This window comes from Magallana gigas, chromosome 9, assembly GCF_963853765.1.
Source record: "Magallana gigas chromosome 9, xbMagGiga1.1, whole genome shotgun sequence".
Lineage (NCBI taxonomy): Eukaryota > Metazoa > Mollusca > Bivalvia > Ostreida > Ostreidae > Magallana > Magallana gigas.
The window spans coordinates 40936121-40960281 of record NC_088861.1 but is presented as its reverse complement, the minus strand read 5'-3'; the positions used below and the strand labels follow the sequence as shown (position 1 = coordinate 40960281).

Sequence of the window (24161 nt, the reverse complement as noted above, 5' to 3'; positions counted from 1 at the left end):
AATATACAGAAAAAATCTTGGTTAATAGATTTGTGTGTCTCAAAGTAACAACTCATTAGATATTAAACAATTTTCAAATACAAGATCAAATTCAGTATTCTGTCTGAAATTTCTGACTTGAATCAAACTGATGCAGGATTTAACGGGCTCACAATTTTAAACAGGTTTAATGGTTGCAGCTTTATAGACTTAGTTATCTATTGAAATTTGTCAGTTATTGTTACTCTACAGTGCATTTTCATTGTTAAACAAATTGCTATGTAAATAGAGTTGCTACTATTTTGTTGTAGGCTGACATAGAATTTAACATGAGGAATGATAGCTTGGAACAGAAGCTGGGGGCAAAGGTCAAGGAGCTAAAGATGTACAGTTCAAGGATGGGGATACGGACGACCTCCAAACAGTGGGTCAGTCACAGATGACTGCTTAATCAATCAATCAAAAGAAATTCATGGAAAATTATGGATAAAGAAATTTTCTATAGAATTTTTTTGTTAATTTCCAACTTCATGAAATGAAACTTAGATATAATAATTGAATACTCATCATAATAATTAATCATTACAAAGTAGTATAAAATTTTATTTAATTTGTAGTAAATGTGATTTAACTATTAAACATAATATGACAATAGAGTCTGATGTGATTATGCAGTTTATTTATGTTACATACCTTAGCCCTGTAGCACCCACAGAACAAAAAATTCATTGATAGCTTTAAGGACTGATTTGATATCCTGCTGATCATCATTTCCGTATGACCTTGACTTTCTTTGTCCTACAGGTCATTGAGCCGTGTCAGGTGGAGATGGAGCGTCGCGTCAGCAACAACCACGCCCACCACCAGGTGTTGCTGTCTGACCTTGAGGTGTATGTGTCGCCACAGGTCATCCACCTGTGTTATGACGTCTCCAAGATGTTGACATCAGAAGAGGATTTGCAGGTATAGCAAAGTCTTATTGTAGAGAGACTCCTGAGGGGCAGATCTTTATTTATTATGTCTTGTCAATTTTTCATTTCAATTAAGAACATGAAGCCTTAAGTCAGATGTTTTAACAGTTTAACAATGTACATTAACTTGGAAAAAAGGAGGTAGCTACATGTGTTACCATGATCCGACATTCTTGCCAGGTGACCTCTGACCTTCTCTGACCTTCTTTGACCTTTTCTACTATCTCAGACTGTTTGGTTGTTTTACTTTGGTGAGCAGGGAGAAGACAAGGACAAGAAGGAGAAGATAACTCTGACCAATCTGTGGAGCATCCACAAGACCTCCGCCAAGAAGTGGATAGAAAAAATAGGTAACAGCAGAAGAGTTATCCCCCACTCCACCCAACTCCACCCCCTTACTCTCCTAAAAGAAAAGTTACTTGAGAAAGGTTTTAGTTTGTTGTAACATCACTTTCTTGCAAAAAATAGTTTGAAGTTGTAGTATTGATAATTTATGAAGATAACTTGTAAATTTTTTGTTAACATAAAATATCAATTGCTTATACATGTTTGAACCTGTTTTTATTTTCTCAAAACCTGTGTACAGACCCAGAGAAGCCCACAAACCCGCTTGCCCAGAGGAGAGCTCCGTCGGAGACGCTGGTGGCCACATTGGAGAAGATCAACGTTTACTTCCGGATCCGGAATCTGGATCATCACGTGGATCTACTCCATCTGTTCTGCTCTGTGGAAACCACCATCCAAGACTGGTCCAGACAGGTTTGTTCTGGTTTTATTGAATCACCTCCATTCAGATTCTGATATATATCTATCAATATCTGAACAACTGATTGAGTGACACCAGATATATTGACTTACATATTCGAATTCATGAAATTATAATATAATTTTTGTCCAGTTGGGGTTTTGTTTGAAATATTTTTGATAAACTTAAAACCAATTCAGATTTTAAAATGTTAATTTGTGCTGTAGTTACACATGAAGGCTGATGTTGAGTTGAAGGCGTCATACTTCAACGAGCGGCTGAGTGTGTGGGAACCCCTCATAGAGCCAGTGTGTGAGACAGTGGGGGTGTACAGACCCTGGTGGGCTGTCATCAAGGTACTTTAAAACTCTATACTGTATTGTGTGTTTTATTTCCACAGGTAGAATTTGAACTTGTTAAATTGTCTAGATGACGAGAAGTAAAACCAAACTCTTGATTTAAAAAAATTTTAAATTAATTGATTTGTATTCTTTTTTTATTCAAGATGCGGACTAATTTTGTTAAAATTTGAATTTTAAATGTGACAAATGACTCATAAACACATCTAAGATATTAAAGACATATTAACTGCTCTTGGAAAATGCATGACAGTAAGTTTCACCTATAAGTCTAACTCCCAATCTTTCAATTAATCTTTCAATTAATTTTTAACTTTCAAATATCAGACTTAAAATTTAAATACACTGTGTACCAATGATGTGACTAGCAGATTGCAAAACATGCATATAGTGAAGAGATTTGACATTTTTTGGCAAGTAGTCATTATTTATTAATTTAGTACAGCTTGGCTTAGTTTTAATATCTTGATATTGAACATTTACATTATTTTGAAATTAAAATTTACAGATTGTGAAAGGTAGAAGCTATCCCATGGCTTTTAACCATGTCCAAGAAAATTTCAACATGGAGGACTGTCTAAGAAACGATGTTCAGCACCTGCTACACAAGAGTCAGAGGCGATCTAGCACCTCAGAATCCGAGACAGATGGGTCCACGGAAATGACCGTCCTACGACCGAAACTGAACGGCAGGGCGTCTCGTCTGGCCAGTGAGCGCAGTCATGGTGAGTCTGTCAGCCAATGAAATGGAAGTAATATCTGTTTATGGTTTATTTCCCTTCTAAAACAAATCTAATTTATGAAGTGTTCAGTCATAATGTACATGTACATGTAGTCATAGTATTCAATTATAATAATTCATTTTCCAATCTCTTCTAATTAAGACTAAATCTGAATATAGAATTCTTATATAAATGTATAATCAGGTTATTGTATGTCTAATGCTTCAATTTAGACAAAACCAAAATTAAAGTTGATATCGTATTGATTATATAAAATACACCAATTTTATAGCTAATGAACAATATACACTTGTATTTGCATGGTAGTTTCATGGACTTAAGTTTGAACCAGGTTGACTCTGTATCCCCATCTGCTTAAGCCCATAGAAAGTGCTGCTTTTATTAACGTGATAGTAGAATCCCTTAAATCAAATTAAAACTATTTATCATTTATATACCTGGTACATATCAAAGTTAAGGATCATCAGGAATTCATGGTGGTAGTGTGCTAGAAAGACATAGCTGCTGTTAAGTGCAATACAAGCATGGCAGAGCAATGGCGCTTTGATGAGACTAAAGCTATCTACAAAATCTTTCAAAGGAAAATATCCTCATTCCTGAGGCAGTTATCTTGAATTTCAAATTGGTTGATATATGACTTTTCAGCATTTTTTAAAGTATATATGCCATAATGCCATTATCATGATAACATGTTGCATTTGTGAATTTTTGTCTTTCTTTTGGTGAAGTAACAGAATGACATAGCTGTGTCTAATGAGTCTGATAGCAGTGACGATGTTACAGTAGCTATTTACAATCCAAAATGAGGATTAAGTACTATACATAGTCAGATGTGTTCAGTTATATGTGTTCTTTTCAAAGAAACTACCAAATTGAATAGATAATCAATTTTACAGTCAATAATACATCTTTTGACGAGAGAATTTGCATAACCATGTTAAAACATAGTTTAAGTGTTTTTAAACACATTAATATGTACAATATACTCTACATGTAAGAAGAAAAATTTTAGCAAGTTTTTTGTAAGGGTTTTTCCGAGCTTTACATAGTCATCATTTTCAAAACTGCTTTATCAAGATAGCTTGATATCCATGTAACCGTGTAGGCTAAATGGTGGTATAGTGATTGCAAGGGCAAAGCTTACAAGAAGAATGACTTTATATAAAGAGGGAGCTGTAAAAATTATTCCGTATTAGAAAGATTCAGATTCATGAATTCCCGTACTAGGGACAAAGCTAGTGAGATTGGTTTAATGTATAGAGCGAGTGGTGAAGGTAGCCGCTTGGACTCTGGTAGTCAGATAGTGTCTGGTTTTACAGAATCGCTCAGCCATCAAGCCAGCATACAGGGGGAATCGGACACCGAACCCGACGGACTAATACAGAGCATTACTAACAAACTCGGGGGGATTTTCTCTGATGATGACAGTAGCGAGGACGCGGATATCAGTGACACGGATGATAACGATGAACTGTTTGATCCCTCCCTGGATAAACCCGTGTTTCTAACCCCTAAGGGACCCATGCAAGCTGGCAGGGGTAAAGCCATTGGTGTTTTCAGAAGAATGCTTATGCATGCATGTTGTCCACCTTCCTTTAACTAGCTTTGCTTTGTTTTATGCACTGATGGGATGTTTTTATTTTAAAGCAGATTAAGCCTTGATTAGAATTTTTTGTTTTCATTCTAACTGACTCATTATTTTGTTGGCTTCACCAGGAATGGTTAATATGTGAATATATAAGACAATCCTTTCTGTTTTTTCTAGGAATAACAGGATGGAAATATTGGGTCTTTGTTTTTAGCATGAATGTTGCATTATGATGCTAGAGTTGTATTGTTTTTATTCTCTTTCACAATGTTCATGAGTTTGAATTTTCCTTTCATTTTATCCTTGGTGTACCTTTTGTTGTTTTCAGACAGAAGAGTTACTTCCTGTCCTTTGTGCTCTTGCTTCACTCCTCACAGCGAAGGTCATTTCTTCTTCATTTCATCTGGTTTTATGTCTTATTTTCATGTCATCATCATTAAGACTTAGTAATATTTTAAATTCTAAAGTTTAATTGATCAAGCTCTTTAAAAGAAAAGTCTGACAAAATCCTGTAAACTACATGTAGAAGTTATAGAGCCTCTGACAAGTGTGAGAAGGAGGCAGAGTTTAAGTTATCAGTTCTATAAATTAACATTTCAAATCATCTTTACATTCAATCTGATGATAAACACAATTAGTTTAATTGTTATTAATACATATGCGTGTGTATTCAGAAAAATAAGTATAGTGTATGTACTTTCAACTGAATGAACAAAAAATAATGTATATATCATATTATGATATTACTCAATTTGAATTTTTTATGATGATATATAGCATTTATTTGCCTGTTTGTATTAGAATTCAATATTATTTTATAAAGTATTAGAATTTGCACTTATTCTTAAACACTTAATGCATTAGAATAAATTGAATGTAAAAATAAGCCTTCAGCTAAACAAAATTTACATTCGAATATCTTAAACTAAATTGATGAAATCTTGTACAACATAGAGAATGATGTTTAATTTCAAAATAAAATTTTGTGTAGTTCTACCAGCTTTTCAATTTAGAGTGAAATTTTACTTTAAAAAAAAACTGATCAGTTGAAAGGCCGACATTTTGATGCTGACACAGTACACTGGTTTTGTAGACCAGGATGAGGTGGATGCCCCATTGCTTGTGTCTGAACAGGACACCATAGAGGAGGCGGAGCCGGGAGAGGATGTCCCCCAGTCCTACTACTTCATCATGGCCTCCCAGGACCAGCTACTGCTCAACGTGACCCCACGGGCCATAAATGTACTCACCGACATCAACAAGGCAAGTGTACTAATTCCAAGTCTTGTATCATTTTAATTACAGTAACATTAATGGCCATCCATATTTACGTAATCCGTGGGATAATTTTAAGTCAGCAGAAATGATGTTCAGTGCAAATCTATAGAAATCTACATAATTATTAGAAATTATGATTAACTGTGAATTGTCTTGGAACCTATTATTTTGTGAATTAGTATGCATTATTAAGTTTATAACCTCTCTCTGTGTGGACAGGCAATGACCAAGCCAGAGTCTCTTGAAATGGATACGCTGAATCTACCAGCACTGCAAATCTTCAACAAGGTCAATATCAACAATAATTATTTATAATTATGTAAATTTTGTCTGTTACTCTTATAGCTATTTTAATATTTTTTAACTGTTCTAAAGCCATTGTCATCTCTTGTGCCAAAATTAAGAAAATAATGAGATAGAGGCATGCTTTCTTATATTACAAGTCAGAGTTATTTCCCTATTCATAGCTTTAGACTAAATGTTTTTGATTGCAATGGGTAAAAAAATCACACACAATTTGAATTTTTATGATCAAAAAGAATTGAACACAACTTACTAGCCTACTGAAATATTACAAAATTTTTCCATTCACTAAGTAAAGATCTTCTCCATGAAAATTTCAAACTGTTGCAATTTATACATTCACAACAAAAACATGTCAAGGTTTTGCAATTAGGATTTATCCTGAAACTTAGTTCTCAATGACTATACGAAATCATATACTGTTTACATTTTGTAGAAATTTTGTAGAAATGTAGCCATGGGATTGTAATAAGTTGTTTTTTTAATCATCATTGACTGTATAATCTATGTAAGAGTGCACTTGTAAATAACCTTTAATTTTCTCCTCTTTTTAGCTTGGTGTCAATGCTTCTGTAACTCTCCATCCTGATATCAAGGTAGGTAACTCTCCATCCTGATGTCAAGGTATGTAACTCTCCATCCTGATGTCAAGGTAAGTAACTCTCCATCCTGATATCAAGGTACTAGGTAACTCTCCATCCTGATATCAAGGTAGGTAAATTTCTATCCTGATAACACCATATCAGGGTTAGTACCTCTCTATACTGATATCAAGGTAGGTAACTCTCCACCCTGATGTCAAGGTAGGTAACTCCCCATCCTGATATCAAGGTAGGCAACTCTCCATCCTGATATCAAGGTAGGTAGCTCTTCATCCTGATATCAAGGTCTATTAGGTAAATTTCTATCCTGATGACACCATATCAGGATTAGTAACTCTCTATACTGATATCAAGGTAGGTAGCTCTCCATCTGGATATCAAGGTAGGTAACTCTCCATCCTGATGTCAAGGTAGTTAGCTCTCCATCCTGATATCAAGGTAGGTAACTCTTCATCCTGATATCAAGGTAGGTAACTCTCTATCCTGATGTTAATATGAGTCTGGTTTGCTATTTAGCCCATATCAATGTAAGTCATCCATTAGTAATTAGGTATGGTAGAACTGACTGCAAAGACAGAGTAGAAACAAATGTAATGCATAGACATACATTTTATCTAAAAAAAAAAAAAAGAATGATCATTCTTTATATGTGATAATTCAGGAAAAGTCACGATAATTCAGGATACTAACTATTGATCATTAAATGATTTGTACAGTCATGCTATCACCCAAGTTGAAGAATTTTGTTATTTACAATTTCTCAAGTTGGTAGAGTTTTTACTCATTGACAAAACAAATTTTGTTAAATCTATTTAAATACAGGTTCATGAGGAAAACATTGGAGGATGTAAGCTATACAAAGATGGGGAGAGTCCTCAGCCATGCGACTTTGACACGGTCGATTCTAGCGAGGTCAATGTGAAAAGGTCAGTGTTGACGACATTCATGTCAATCTTCACTTTATTTCATTTACTAAGGAAGGAAAAAATCCTACTTTCATTATTCAGTATGTTACATGGTCTCTAGAGAGAATGCTTTATCATCATGATACTGACTTTAATTAGTAAATTTGATGATGTTGGAAATTATGATGAGTATAATTAACATCATTACGTGCTGACAGTGAGACGGATGAAGCAGACGGCTTGATTTCCAGCATTCTGGGTCGGGTGGGCCACATGGCAGTGTCTGCGGGGGCATATGTGTTTGACAATGATGAGGATTACCTGTCTGGTCAGCAACTCAGCCTCAACAGGTTCAGACTCCATGTAAGTATTGTCAACTCGAGCACAAGTTGTATGACAAATTGATGAAATTGCAAACAAATAAGTCTGATCAATTCAAGCACAAATTGTAAGACAAATATACACAATAGCAAACAAATAAGTGATCAATTCAAGCACAAGTTATAAGACAAATATACACAATGGTAAACAAATAATTCTGTTCAACTCAAGCACAAGTTGAAATCACAATTTATCTATGTACATGTAAGTCTGATCAAGTTAAGCTGCAAGTCAGTGCAATTTCATGTTATATATTGTTACTTACCTTTATCAACTCAGTTGTATGCGGTAACAGACAAAACTGTTTATCTGAAACTGAATAGGCTAATGTTAGTTTGAAACTACAGTGTACTCGTGGATCATAATTATAATTATAAATTAATGAGTATGATACATGTATATGAACTTTGTTTCTTCAGGTGGATGGCTTCCACCTCTCCTCAACAGTTTCTCACAGAAGAGCCTGTCGACAGCTGATGCCTCTGCTCCCACACAAGGTGAGGCTGTCAATCAAATGTGTCACAAATCATTCAAGTCATCACAGCTTACTTTTCATCAGGAGTGTCAAATTCATTCAGTTCATCTCACATTCTGTCAGTTTATCATGTCTTACTGTTCATCAAATGTGTCAAATTCATTATAATTAATAATTCAACATTACTTTCAATCAAATTTGTCAAAATCTGTCAATTCATCACGATCATGACTTTCAATAAAATGCCTCATAATCAGAATCAATCAAAACATCATTGTCAGTTCACTCATTTCATCACATTGTTCATTGTTCCTAAACTTCTACCATAATATGAAGCTTTTACTAGATATTTGATGTTCTTTTGTTTCATAACAGCCAGAGGACGGTACAGAAGTCAAACAACTGGTAATGAACACTTTGATTTAATTACTGCATTGCTTTGTGGGTTTGTGTACATATTATGTATGTTCATGCATGAAATATGTACAAATCCAAAACCTTGATTCATTTTGGTTCAGATTCATTGAAAAAAAAATTCCCCAAAAATGATATGATTTACAGTAAATCGGCCACAGGAAGGTAAAAATATTACAAACATTTGCTAAAACTACAAAAGACTTTAATAACATGATGTGTAAAGTTCTTGGATGTATTCAGTATGATATTCAAAACTCCATCTTTAAAATTACTTTAAAAATACTTTATAAAATTATTTGCGTGTGAGAAATTTTCGTGAAGTTTGCAAGAGCCTCATTATCGCAAATACTTCTCACAGCAAACCAGTCCTCACAGTTCATGTTTATGGTGTATTATTTTTAAAATCTTAAGCTTGATTGCCAAAAAAAGTTGCTGCAAACCAAGTTTATCTCTCGGGTAAATTTTAATTGCAAAATAAAGTTGTCACAAATAAAAGTTGTTTTTACGGTATTTGGAACACATATTTAGCATGACATGGAGAGAAATGGAAAAATTAAATCATCTTGGCAAGACAATGAGATAGCTTAACTGGCAAAACCAGCAAGCAGACATTAAGTGTGTATAAGGTGCATTATCCATCAATTTCCATCAGTATACCTGCTAGTGTGCTAAAACCTTTCCTGATCAGTCTGTTTATAAAAGGATATTATGCATCATTATAATCACTGTTGTTTGTAAATCATAATCATTGGTGATGTAGAGAGATGCATGGACAAGCATGGTTAGAACAGGCCCCGGGGCCATAAAACTTAGACGAGCTCACTTTTGATCTAAGTCTCACTTTTACAAAAGGAACATATAGTGGAAAAGTGAGACTGAGATCAAAAGTGAGCTCGTCTAAGTTTTATGGCCCCGGGGCCAGATCTTTTCAGTGACTTTGGTCTATTTTGTAGATCTATGGCTGCAATAATCAAACGATGAGGTTTGGCTTTATTTCAGAACAAGACAAAGTACTGGTACCTGCTGGACATTGATGTATGGCATGGAAGGAAGGTCATAAATTTCCTGTCGCCCCTTCAGGTCAGTGAGAAAGGAGTGAAGGGGTAGAAAGTTGTAATAGACAACAAATTCAAATATTCTCACTTAAAACATAATTGAATCGATTAAAAAACACAGTCCATCTATGTTTAACAGATCAAGAACAACTTGGGATGGTCTATGGACGTTTTCTGTAAAACCAAGGACTTGAAGGTTTACCAGACCGTGGAGAGTGACACAGAAGAGTTTGTTAAGCTGGTTACCTTGGCAACAGGAGATGTGTACGATGTTCCACTATTCGTAGCCTTCCATCTTCCTCTGTTCATGGCTCCCTCTGACAGCAGGTACATGGAGCGTCTGGAATTTTGAAGTTTTGTTTCCATGATTCTTTAACTGAATGTTTTTGTCATGCAAGGAAGTACAATACATGTATTTTCATGTAAAATTGTGGGTTAGACGCAAAATTATATGGCCATTCAGAGCTGAAACATGAAAAAATCACTTTAGGCTTAAACAATTAATATTCTTTTTGATCTCAAGCTGATTAATTTTTGTGCCATTTTTCAAGTAATGAAAGGAACATTGAATTATTCCCCCATTGCAAATTTTTCAAAAAGGATGAAAAGAAATACCTGTCTGCAGCAATATATTTTCTCCTGAGAAACTTATGTACCTTTATTTAATCATATGTGGAATCTTTTAATAATTCTTTTTCCTGAATATTAAGTGTAAAATTTGAGTTTTGCCTGCACAGTTTTAGATATAATTGTTTCTGATGATATTGCAGTTACAAGATGACCAGTGACGGGATTTGGTGGAAGGACTTCCAGGGTCGGGACAAATCCAAGGTCTTCAGCTGTCCTCTAGCAGAGGCTGACACTGAGCCTTTCTATTTCATGGTGAGAGGACAATTGTTGTTTATAAATTGAACATTTTCTGCACATTGAAATGAAAAAAGAAAAATAGGGTTAAATACGATATGAACTGTTGTACATGTGTAATCACAACCAGTGGTTTTTGATAAATCATCGAGATAATTTTAGATACTATACACTCAGATAATTTATTCTTCTTGTAAATTATTATAATACAAATAGCAGCACGGTGAAATGTCTTTTATTGAACTAAAGCAATCAAGATGAAAAATGCTATAGTTATACTTTGAATATTCAAGCCTTATGATAGTTTTTTATTCATGATGATAATTTATCAAGTTTTTTTTCACATTATCTTTAAAATCATTTTCTACCTGAAGGTCATTTGGGCAGAGGGCAGTAAACTGGTCCCCCCACAAGCTGTACCTGCAGGGGTCCCCTACTACCAGCTAACCCTCAGTCCCCCGGTCATCCTTCACAATTACCTCCCCTACAACATACAATATTCCCTGGAGGTAAGTTGTCTCTCCTTGTAACAGCATAGATGGAGCTAATGCATTGACATATTTAAACTGAAAGCAGCAGGATCTATTATGCATGTAATTACTAAACGCAACAGAAATAATAAGTTGTACATTACATTGATATCATACATGATTTATTATGATTTAAGAAATTATCAAAAATTTTATTGCTTTCAATACAATCATGTTAATAGCCTTTGGTGGTAAAAAATAGGGACTTTGAGATTTAAACCCCAAAAAGAGGTAGCATTGCACACTACATGTATTTATTTTCACTTTTTTATGTATATACAGTCTCTAATGACAACTTATTTAGGATACACAAATGAATTGATTAGACAAAAACAATATTAACACATGCTAAGGAAAATTTGTTTAATGATCCTGTAGAGTATGTGCACATAGCATGTAGTTGCTTAACTATTAAGCTTGTTGGAAAAGTGATCTATTTTGCATACTAGCTAGATTGGAAGAAACAAACTTCTGCATCATTGTAATGGTTTTATTGTCATGTTTTAATTCCTGATAATTCAAAAAAGTGGATAATGACTTCAGAATCTTGTCATAAACTAAAAGACTTAAAAAGTCAAATAATCTAGAGTCTCAGAATATTCTGAGACTCTAGATTTGATACAAAACAGTGGAGTACTTACTAGGTACTCACATTTCTAACATCAGTCTAGCCAATAGACTTTCACTGAAAAATTTGTAAAGATGTTGAAAATTTATTTGGAGTGCAGATTTAGTGTCATTTTAGTTTATTTTATGAAATATGAGTTGAATAAATAAGTACAGATTCATATTTTCTTCATAATATAATATATGCTAATTTTCTATTGATACAGTTTTATTTTGTTTGCACTTGTTTTCAGAAATCTGTAAGTATGGTTTAATGTTTAGAGGAGTGAATGTATGCCATACATTTCCCTGTGCTTATTTTAATGGCTTTTATAGACACTACATAGTCATTTTTAGACATAGAAGGATTGAGTCAGAAAACTTGTGTATCAATCATTCTATTGCATTAATCCTAAGTATCTCTAGGAATTATCTAAGTATCTCTAGGAATTATTTTGGATTCAGTTCAATGAATGAGCATGACTTGTTTAGTTCTTTTTTTATACCCCCGCAAACGAAGTTTAGGGGGGTATATTGGTTTCACCCTGTCCGTCTGTCCGTCTGTCTGTCTGTCCGTCTGTCCGTCTGTCCGTCTGTCTGTAGACGCAACTTTGTCCCCCCTATAGAATTTTTTATTACTGCATGGAACAGTTTGAAAATTTGTACATATGTTGAACACCATCTGAAGATGTGCACCTGCAATTTTTTTTAAGATCAGACAAGATTTAATGATTTTATGACATTTTTCATTTTCCTTATTCTATATATTGTACACTAATGTTGAAAAGTAAGGGAGGTAATCCTTACAGATTTTATTAATTAATTAATAGAAAACACTCTAAATTATATTTATATAAATACATCCAGATGGAGTTTTTTGTCTTTATGTCTTAATTAATAAAAAAAAAATTATTTTTTTTAAGTATTCTATCAACTGACAATGCAAAGTTTTTGTTTGTCAATGATAAATTCTTAGGAGCTAATGAGAACATCAAAGACAAGTGTGGCTGAATTCATTTGTCCCAAGGGAGCCATTATCTGCATGGTTCAGATGGAGCATGTGTTTAGGGGAAATTGATAATCTGTAAAATGGGTGATGGTTTTGGGGCTATTTTAAAACTGTTTCATGTAAACCAAAAGGTCTATCATTATAAGGAAATAAATAATATAATTATTAATAAAGAAGTTAAACTATTTTTAGAGGTTGTTTAAATTTATTTGTCAAGTAATTTGATGAAGTGACCCTATTGGGCATTAATTTAAATGAAATTCAAAATTACTGATATGATTGTAGTGTTTTGGCAATTTAAAATTGTTAGTAATATTAAATTTTCTTTTTTACATATTTTTACATAGTATGGTAATTATGGTAATGTTTTGGGAGTTTATTAAATTTAACAAGCTCATCAAAGAAAATCATAGTCCTATGGGATCAATTTTCTGATATGGAGTTCAATTGTGCCATAGGAGAAAGTGAGGAAAATTTGAAACAACTAATTGCATCTGTCAAGACTCTTATAAGAAAGATATTGAAAGTTTTATCAACAGAAGAGCATTGCTTGGCTACCGGTATTTCTATTCACTGCAAAGGGAGGGGTTTTTGTCATTTTGTTGGTTTTTCTTTAAATCAATTAAATTAAAAAAATATATCATCAAATACATACATTTGTAAATGTATTACTGTTATAGATATGTATTTACAGTGAAATTCTGACAATTTTGATTTTTCTTTGTTAACTATTTTTTTTTTTTTTACAATTCTAGAATTTTTTTTTTTATGTGTTCCAAACCTTAATTATTATTCAATTCAATTATTTGTCCCATTTGAAATTAGCCTAGCGGGGGTATAAGTCCCATTAGGACAGTTCTAGTTTTTTTTGGTTGTTTTTTTTATACCAACACATATTTTCTTGGTAGAGGTATCTAGATTTTGCCAACTGATTTAACGTTAATTATTACAAAGTTTGTGAATTATAGGTAAAAACAAAGTAGACTTAATATAATTTCATTTTGTATAATTTTAGTTGATCTTGTGTTGAGAAGTAACAATTTAGAAAGTATCAATTTGAATGTAATTTAACTGTCAGTGACCAGTAAATAATAAGTACTCCCTTCTCCTCGCCACATAATTATTCACTCAGTACCAGTAGTCTTTATGAATATATATTCACGCTTAATCAATAAATTGTCAGGTTGACACATATACTTGTATTAACAATCATCACGTATTGGTATGGCTTATGTGTACATTGAGCACTTTTATTAACTCAGCTGTACTGCATTGAAAAAAGGTGATAAAAAATGTTCTGTTCTTGAGGAAAACAACTTTAGGAGCCACATTTTGAAAGGTTACGATGGCTGATCATTTATAAAGGTCACTTTATGGGCATTTTTTGGCCTTAGGTCTTAAAACATAATCAGTTACGGTAATTGGTGCATCTAAGGCTAATGGTTTGTCTTGTCAGGCATGATGCATTGAAATATCATCAAAGCTATCAATACAGTCCCTGAAACATTCTACATATACTTTCCCATCTTTCTGTGTGTCCACAGTGCTTTCACTTGCGCTCTACGCTCCTCTTCATTCAAGCCCTCCATTCACAAAGCGCTCACCATGCGTTTACAAAGCATTCACCTTTCGCTCACTGTTCGTTCAGAGTTCACTTATTGTTCAGTCAGATATCATATTTAGGCTGATAACGATACATACATGTACATAAAGTTTACGATATTTATTTTTTCTTGATTACCGACAAAACATAATGTAAGGATAACTCCCTAGGCACTCTGAATAAATTATTTATCTTGTGTTCACTCATTGTTCACTATTCATAAGCGCTCACCCAAGTTCATTCAGAGTGCACTCACTGTGCGCTCACCGTTCACTAACTGTTCAAGTGGGAAAGTAGAACTTTTTCAGGGACTGTACATGTGAAACTATACATGCCTTTATAATTATGAAGTGTTTATTATATGCCCATTTGATGTTCCTCATAAAACATGTCTTCCAGAAGGAATGTTAAGTGTTTTTGTTGATTTTGAACTAAGTGAATAAAAACATTTTATAGGTTATTTCGCCATTTGCCATTTTTACACAGGGAACAAGATCTGCCTTTGTGATGTTAAAGATGGGAGACTCCTGTCACCTCAACAATGTCAACCTGAAAGACAGCTACAAGCTACACCTTCAGGTACACTACTGAACATTCAATTAAATCTCTCTCTCTCTCTCTCCATGTCCGAGTCCTCTTTCTCTCTTCTTAAACCCTCCCTCTCCCCCTTTTATAAACTAGCGCCTCCACCTTCTCTCTTTCTCTCCGACTAAACATTGCTCAGTAATATTGATCGTTTTGATATCTTTGACCTTGGCTTACCTCAGCCTTGACCTGACCTTGTTCTGTATTACAGTTACAGGACTACCAGAGTGTGGACTGGACTGGGGTCTATGAGATCATACAGAGTCTGGAGGAGTTCAAGGCCGTTTCCATGTCACCCTATGACTTTGGATTTGAAGGGAGCAACAATAAGCATTTGACCTTGACAGTTCATGCGACCCAGCAGCCCACTGTTGACCTATATGTGTACAGCCCCTATTGGCTGATCAACAAAACAGATCTGGACATTCAGGTCAAGGTGAGGGAATTTAGTGAAGATTTATTGAATTATGATCAGAGATTTGCATGTATCAAAGAAACTGTGCCTCAAGCTGGCGGTGGTGTTGTTGCTATATTATTTCCGATGGTTTGACTTTTACTGGAATAATTATTAATTACTTGCTGTCTTTTAAGGGATCAAAATCTGAAGCAGTATTTGACTGTCCTCCAAACTTGACATCACCAATTTTATTCAGATTCAAGAAAAACAGACCTAAAAAGGTATGTAAAGTAATAACTGAGAGAAAAACTATGTTCGGTATAGTTTGACATATGCTGTAAACCCACATTAATTCAAGTGCAAAAATTCAAATTGCATGAGAAACGATAACACCAAAAATACTTTAAGTTAGTTAAGAGTTTTCCTCCGACATGAATTGTTTAGCCTTACTTTCAAATTTTTTTAACTATGTATCTTCACTATCATTGATATGCTTTTTAATATGGGAAATTCTTACTTATAGATTAAAATATACATGATATATAAATGATAATTATATAAATTAGTTATGATTAAAAAATAGTGTACTACATGTTTTATGGCCAGTGATGCATCCTGAGATTTTTACCCGATTTCTTTTCAGGCCAAAATCAAGGTGTATAACTCCCGCTGGTCTCAGTCATTTTCCCTGGACACCGTTGGGAATTCGGGGGTGGTCATCTGTAACGACAAGGAGAGAAAGACCAAGTATAGGGTGGGTAATAGCATCAGGAGGAGGGGCAAACAAATGTAATAACATCAGGGAGAGAGGCAAACAAATGTAAAAACATCACGGACAGGGGCAAACAAATGTAAAAACATCACGGACAGGGGCAAACAAATGTAAAAACATCACGGACAGGGGCAAACAAATGTAAAAACATCAGGGAGAGAGAGGCAAACAAATGTAATAGAATCAGGGAGAGAAAGGCAAACAAATGTAATAGCATCAGGGAGAGGGGCAAACAAATGTAATAGCATCAGGGAGAGAAAGGCAAACAAATGTAATAGCATCAGGGAGAGAGGCAAACAAATGTAATGGCATCAGAAAGAGAGAGGGACAAACAAATGAGGCGCATCAGGGAGAGAAGCAAACAAATGTAATAGAATCAGGGAGAGAAAGGCAAACAAATGTTATAGCATCAGGGAGAGGAGCAAACAAACGTAATAGCATTAGGGAGAGGAGCAAACAAACATAATAGCATCAGGGAGAGGGGCAGACAAATGTAATAGCATCAGGGAGAGGGGCAGACAAATGTAATAGCATCAGGGAGAGAAGCAAACAAATGTAATAGCATCAGAGAGAGAGAGAGGGACAAAACAATAAATAGCATCAGTGAGAGTGGGGTAAACAAACATAATAGCATCAAGGAGAGTGAGGAAAACAAATGTAATAGCATCGGGGAGAGGGAAAACACATGTAATAGCATTAAGGAGAGAGGCAAACTAATGTAGTAGCATCAGGGAGAGGGGCAAACACATGTAATAGCATTAGGGAGATGGGCAAACTTATGTAATAGCATTAGGGAGAGGGACAAACAAATGTAATAGCATCAGAGAGACAGGCAATCAAATGTAATAGCATCAAGGAGAGGGGAAAACAGTTGCTCAGGTTCTTTAAGGGGAATACCATTATACTAGTATAACAGGAAGATCTTTCACGGCAAGAAATCAGTTTTTAGTCATATATGAAAGGTTTAAATCAAATTGTCAATCAGCAGTTGTTTTAATATTATAGATTAATGAAATGAATATGAGATAATCTCATTAATTGATTGAATAACATAATAAAAGTCAGAAAATTATGAAAAGTTGGCTGTGTATTACAGATCAAAGTACTGGGATAAATCAGAAAAGATATTAATTATTATTGATCATTTAGTTTATAATTGTATTATAGTCTGAAAGCCTAGTGAAAAAAGGATAACCCTGAATATCTTTATGATTTTTTCAATTTCAGTCACAATATTTGAATAATTTTCCAGGTTTTCTTGAGTTGTGTAAGGAAAAGCAATACTGACTGTTAAATATAATATTGATGTAAATTTAGCCACTTGCTAATATTCTCATTCTGTAAATAAAAACTATATAAATTCACTGTAAATTTATGTATATAATTTATGCACATCAACTGTAAAAACATAATGTACAGTATGGGAGCACGTGCTAATTTTGTATTGACATTTTCCTCCAGTTGTTGAAAATTTCAGACATATGAAAGTTGATCTGATACACATGCAGCTAGAATCATCACACAGTAAAATCATCTCATAATAGTACTGCAGGTGAAATGTTTCAAAGTTATGAGATAAACTATGCAGGGAATTGGACCCTCAGAAAATCTGACAATTTTTCTTTCTCATTGTACTGAATGTTTTAATTGGTTTTACTTGCAATATACATGTTTATTATGTTGTCATGTTACTGAGAATTTAAACATTTTGGATGTACAGTAAAACATGCATATAACAAAGTCCCAGGGACAGGCGTTTTTTGATTTGTTATAAACATAATTCGTTGTATCCATCAAGATTACAACATGATTTAGTCACGAGGAATGAAAATCACTTTGCTGTAAGCGTCAATTCATTGTAAGTCTGTTCGCCATAACCTTGTTTTACTGTATGCTGTTTTTTGGCGGTTTTAATTGACTGTGAAGGTACTGCATGAATGGGCATTATCAATGCTGGATAAAAACATTGCCAGTGTCAGCATGTATATTTATTTCTGCAGTGACCTTAATGTTAATAGTTTAAATTACCTTTATTTAAAACCACAGAGAGCATATTACTGTTTATATTTATTTTACATTGTTCTTTAAATTTCTTCAAATAATGATAATTAATTCATAAAACAAAATTATGGGAACATGCTTGAACTTCACTGGAATATGCCCTGTGATATTACGTAGATCATAATCATTATCTCATGAGTTTTCAAAAAGTGAACTTTATTTCTTAATTTTAAATGTACTTATCTTTCTGTTTTTGTAAATATATTAATTAATATTGAGAGCTTCTACGATGTTTTATCACTTTAATATCAATTTTGTAGCTGATGCTGCAGTTTAATTGGTCCGATCTGAAGTTGACCAGGATTTTGACCATTACGCCATTCTTCCTTGTGGTCAATAAAACATCTCGAGCACTGAGATTCATGGAGGAGAACGAGACGACAGATCTGTGGATGGACATCTCGGTGGGAGAGGTGAGCGAGATAATGATACAGTGACCATCTCATAAAAAATGAAAATGATGATCTGAGTTTGCCAAAATTATAGACAAAAAGCAGTAGATAAAATGAGAAGTTTAAGACATTAAAACAGTGAGTACTTTTTGCAATTTGAATATTTTGAGATGATTGTGTTTACATAGGTGGATGACACTTAGTATTTTCTGATTAATTTTCATTTAATTTATTAATACATGGACACAAAAAAAACACTGCTAGTCTAGTGATGCCTATTTCGGTGTAGTTCTTAGACTAAGCTTTTCTTGCAAATAATGTAAATTCTATGCTTACAGTGTAAACCCTACTGTCCTGTGACATCCAGTGACAAATAATGTAAATTCTATGCTTATAGTGTAAACCCTACTGGCCTGTGACATCCAGTGACAAATAATGTAAATTCTATGTTTACAGTGTAAATCCTACTGGCCTGTGACATCCAGTGACAAATAATGTAAATTTTATGCTTACAGTGTAAACCCTACTGGCCTGTGACATCCAGTGACAAGATGTTCATCAGATACAGTGAGAGCAGCATCACATCGGAGCACTTCCCTATCAACAGTCTGCATAACACAGTACTCAGGATGGAGAACGGGGTAAGGGACCTAAAAATATGAGATACATGTGTATATAGAATTTGCAGATCATTGAATATACATGTAAATTTGAAGGAGTGTTGATCGATCAATTGGAAACTTAAATATGACAGCTGAAAAGAGGTAGAATATCTGGATTATAGGGGACACAAATAGATCTTGATCATTGAAAACTAGGAGGGGTGGTAGATGGAAAGGTTAGAATGAGAGTTGAAAATGGTTTAAAAGATCAAGGTCACATGTGATAAGATTAGTCACTTGATCACTAAAATTTGGCATGGTAGATGATGAATGTAGATTTATGTAAACTTTGATTACTGAAAGTTAGGAGAAAGTGTTACAATTTAGGTAGCAAGGGACAGTTTCGAATAAAGTACCCGTCAATATTTTTGTAAAATTGAGAGTTGCTGTACTTGAAGGCTTATGAGTGTTGCTAAAATTCATGAAATGATTTTTAATGATTATCATTAGTTAGAGGGGTGTCTCTTGTTGAAATTGATATGCAATATGTAGGCCCCTTATGTTAGGTACATGAGAATCAGAAGTAAAATGCGAAACCTGCGGCTATGACTGTTGTGCTGACTGTACACAGTGAAATTGCAAGTTACAGACGGGAGGTAAAATAACACGAAAAGTAGGTGGATGGGACATTGAAAACTATACACCGGTAAGTTTGTGACATGTGATAGTGCAACATGCATGCGGTACGGAAGGTCAACCCTCTGCAGGGAATTAGTTGGGGGAGGTCTAAAAAGCTGAAAAATCATGAAAAATTAGCAAAATACGAAAGGGTCAAAATCTCATAAAAACCAGTATGTAGAGAATTTTACAGGTTTTGATTAGTAATTTTCTTTAGAAAATGGTGATTAGCCTTATAAAGAGTGAATCAAAGGTATTTGTGCTGAATGGGAACTGAGGAAATTCTAGTTACAAAGTTCCGAAGACATGCATCCCTTGGCTACAATGAATTGTATAAAAAAAACTGTCCCCTGCCACCTTAAAGTTTACTGTAGTATGTAGTTCAGTATAAGAATATTGGATGACTGAGTTTTTGCTGTTATCAGACGGCAGTCTGTGTGGAGGTGACTGGGGGACTGGAGACGTCACGCACCATTTCCTTCACGGACTACGACATCGGCGACGCCCCCGTAAAGATAGAGAACCTGTGTGAGGATGTTTTCATTGTCATCCGACAAAAGTAAGATCTTGAATAGAATTATATGATCTAAACTTATATTTAATCATATGATATTTCAATGGATTAAACATTCAAGCTCTAGGATGATAAACTCAGATTGATTTATAGCTTATTAATTAAAAGGATTTGGTAATGTTAATTAAAATGCATGCACATTTAGGAATTTTGAGCTTGGTGATACAAGGTTTGTTTTACCAGAAGCATATTAAGTAAAAAATGTTAATATAACTGTGTAAGAAAAAATTTATAAAAACTAAGGTATTCTCAAAAATTTTCTCAACTCACATTGAGTCCTCATCTTTTTGAATGAATTAAGGTCAGACGACACGTTCCTCGAGAATCTTTTTTGTATCTCCTCGTAATAAAGAGTTCCAATAAGAAATATTAATTTAAATTTTATAGTTACTTTAAAAATGATCAAAATTTACTTGAATTTGGTTATATGTGTACATGATCGAGTGGTTAGAACTGTGGTCACTCACTGCCAAAAGCGTATAGGTTCTAGAGGTCGTGAGTTTAAATCCCCGCCCCGGCGGAGATATAGTTCTAATTTAGTGAATTTCGCTGTGCTGTAGATGTATTTATTTTTATATCAGCAATTCAAGTGCATTTTCAAGAAGATTATATAGGAAATTGCATACTGTAGTATTTTGCAGAAATGCCTGGTAAGGTACCCTAATTTTTTGCAAGAAAGCTTGTCAAAGTAGTAGTAAACTATTAACAAATTCCTGGAAAAAGTTATCTAAAATTGAAGAACGTGTCGTCTGACCTTAATGTACATATTATACAGTTTTTGCATTGGTCTACATGTATTCCATATTTTGACACTCGCCTTTTAGGGGCCAGCACCAGATGACGGTATTAGGACAGGACCAGGCTATACTGTACACCTGGGACAATCCGACAGGAAACCGGACACTGCTCTGGAACGTGTACAATGGGAAGAAAAGCCAGGAGTCAGAGATTGATATCACCAAGGTCGGTTACAATCGATATCACCAAAGGAATGTCTTTTGCAATTGATATCACCAATATCTGCTAGAATTGTTTTTACCGATGTCTGTTAGAATTGGTATCACCAACATCTGTTACAATTGATATCGCTTAGTCAAAATTAACTGATAACACGTAGGTCAAATTTTCTTGATATCACCAACTTAAAAATTTAATCTCTTTAAAGTCAGTATAGTTCTATGCGTCTCTTGTGTTTGTAAAATGTGTATAAACGAGAACTATATGGAGATCACAAGGAATCACACGCCATACAATAACAGAGGAATTTCTGATTTTGTACAAACAGGATAGTTACAACCCAAAGCGACTGACAGTGAAGTTAGTACAGTCCTCTAGTACATACAACTATAACGACGCGGTGGACGGTCGGGTGGACTCCAGCCCTGAGGGTGGGTCTACATATCTAGATGTTCCTTTATGACAAATTTTGGTTTTTGAATTATTTCGTGTTTTCTTATTTAATTGATATCACTTAACAAGAATAAATATTTGGGTATTTTTCTTGACACTGCAGTCAATAGATGATATGCAAACTTCTCTGTGACACGTAATTTGTATGTTTCTTACACACCATAGATCATTTATACATTGTACATGTATTATAAATATATCCCTTATGTAGATTTAAATTAATATCACAAAAACTAATGACTTCTGGAACCCACTCTACTAGTAGTGGGTCGCCAGTGCGCTACCCACTTCGTTAGCAGTGAGCGGATTTTTAATCAGCAGTTACAATATTTTCTATTTCACAGACGAGACTGACCCCGGGGAGGAGGAGGAGGGGGGTGGGGACAGCGTAGATGGAGGGTTGGGCTTCCGGTCCAAACTGAAGACCAAGGCCTACAAAATGACCATCTACTGGGTCTCCTTCCTTGACCAGCAACAGAGGGTGGTGCTATTTACCCAAGACCCTCGGGTGGCGGAGGCTGCAAGGATGGTAAGTTTTAAATCAAGGATTACGGATTACTTTAAACGATTCTTTTTAATGGACGCTGTAGAATAAGGAAAGAGTTATAATCCTTGGATTTATTATTAAATATTGAAACAAAATAGCATGACACAAATGAAATTATTTTGAAAGATATACAGTTCCATGAAAAAAAACCGAGTTAAATTTCAAATTGTTATTTTGAAACTAAACAGGATGCACAAAATTAAGCACTCATCTGATTAATTTACTATATGTAATGCATGATGCAAAGTCAGCTTTGAATGTATAATTTTTTATTTCAATGCTTTAGACATTAATATGTTTAGTGAAATTCCTTCCATCTCAATTACATTAAAACTGTGCAATTTATGTCTTTACCTTTCATGATATTAGGTGATTTTTTTCTGTTGTACTTCCATAAGTTCAGCATGTGGTCATCAGGTTTTATTATTTAATATTTATTTTTTTTGGCTTTATTTATATTTATCATATATAACATAAGTTGGTGTTGCATTATTTGATTTATGCAGCATACAACTTACATGAAAAACTTGAATGTGAGTCATTTCATTCTATACATTTGAGTGACTTTCTAAAGAAAAGTGATGTTGGTGTGTCAGAAACATTGAGCTCGATCCACTCTAACATTTAGATAATTGTTTACCATGCATCTGCCATTTTGCATTCACTCGTTCATGCAGTGACATTTGCAAAACATGTTTGTGTATAAAATGTCTTTATTTAATAACAAATAAAGCTTACATTAGATTTTTAAAAAAAAATTGAGCTTTTTTTGTGAGTGTGCACATAGAACTTGACAATTGCTGTTTGCTGTTGTTTATTTTGGAATGCATGTTATGTTTATTTCTCCTTTGTAGAATTTGTTGCAGGCAATTTTTTATTAATCATTAAGTATTGCTTTTCATCGTAATATTAATGTGTCCGCTGGTTTAATTTAAGGCACACTGCTCAGGGGTTGATTCTGCGCATTCACACCGGCTAATGCCATTGGTAACTCTTTCTCGTCTTCGTGAAGCAATTCCTTGTTACTGCCTTAGCCTAATTCCTTGCCTCTTGCTCTAACTACTGGTGTCCAAAAACATCTTTTCGTAAACAAGAAAATTATTGTCAGATACTAAACCATGTATAGGAATGACTTAAAACATACCAAATTATTATAATAATTATTGCATTGTTGGGTATGTAGAAAGTAATTAATTGAGATTTTTTTTTTAATTTCAAATAATGGTGCATTTATGTGACTGCATAATGTCACAGGATTTTAGAAGTTTCTTGTACTACATATTCATTTGCAATTGCATTTGTTTATTTAATTTATGTGAATGTCTTCAAGAATATTTAATCATATGTGTAGTATGTATTGGGTTTTGATTAATGAAAATATCTAGCTACAGGTAATTGGTCTTGTGTTATGATATATATTTATAGACTGACTGAATGATAAAAATTATATAGACTGATTGAACACACGCATCTGGCATTTCTGACCATCATTACTTAATAGTCAAAAACAGGTATATGTATATGCAAGTCTGAACAAGACAAAAAAAAAGACTCAGTTAAGACAAAACTTATTTAACACTTTCCATTTTTAATATTAATTTATATATCATTAATAAAAATGTTTATTATTCTCACAATAATTAAAATATAATACACATCCAGGAAATACATGACTTATTGTATATACGAGCTAACTCTCTCTCTCTCTCTCTTTCTCTCTCTCTCTCTCT

The 24161-nt window shown here is 34.1% G+C and overlaps 1 protein-coding gene across 13 annotated transcripts in view; it reads left to right on the top strand.

The window, feature by feature from the left end:
• Positions 1-24161, top strand: part of LOC105320499 (intermembrane lipid transfer protein VPS13A) — a 76246-nt gene that overhangs the window by 39522 nt on the left and 12563 nt on the right. For 7 of the 13 annotated variants that reach the window (XM_066072236.1, XM_066072235.1, XM_066072234.1 and 4 more), the window contains 30 exons: positions 291-407; positions 784-942; positions 1210-1300; positions 1537-1709; positions 1923-2051; positions 2563-2779; positions 4117-4335; positions 4714-4767; positions 5479-5648; positions 5883-5951; positions 6521-6562; positions 7391-7494; positions 7692-7836; positions 8274-8351; positions 8705-8734; positions 9746-9826; positions 9941-10128; positions 10572-10683; positions 11040-11174; positions 14900-14992; positions 15210-15434; positions 15590-15676; positions 16039-16149; positions 18489-18641; positions 19136-19261; positions 20326-20459; positions 21299-21437; positions 21760-21862; positions 22229-22413; positions 23368-23418. In XM_066072236.1, coding sequence (XP_065928308.1) covers positions 291-407; positions 784-942; positions 1210-1300; positions 1537-1709; positions 1923-2051; positions 2563-2779; positions 4117-4335; positions 4714-4767; positions 5479-5648; positions 5883-5951; positions 6521-6562; positions 7391-7494; positions 7692-7836; positions 8274-8351; positions 8705-8734; positions 9746-9826; positions 9941-10128; positions 10572-10683; positions 11040-11174; positions 14900-14992; positions 15210-15434; positions 15590-15676; positions 16039-16149; positions 18489-18641; positions 19136-19261; positions 20326-20459; positions 21299-21437; positions 21760-21862; positions 22229-22413; positions 23368-23418 — 3720 coding nt within the window. Of the gene's footprint in view, positions 1-290; positions 408-783; positions 943-1209; positions 1301-1536; positions 1710-1922; positions 2052-2562; positions 2780-4116; positions 4336-4713; positions 4768-5478; positions 5649-5882; positions 5952-6520; positions 6563-7390; positions 7495-7691; positions 7837-8273; positions 8352-8704; positions 8735-9745; positions 9827-9940; positions 10129-10571; positions 10684-11039; positions 11175-14899; positions 14993-15209; positions 15435-15589; positions 15677-16038; positions 16150-18488; positions 18642-19135; positions 19262-20325; positions 20460-21298; positions 21438-21759; positions 21863-22228; positions 22414-22937; positions 22965-23367; positions 23419-24161 lie in introns of all 13 variants that reach the window. The other 6 variants (XM_066072237.1, XM_066072241.1, XM_066072240.1 and 3 more) reach the window with 6 other exon arrangements.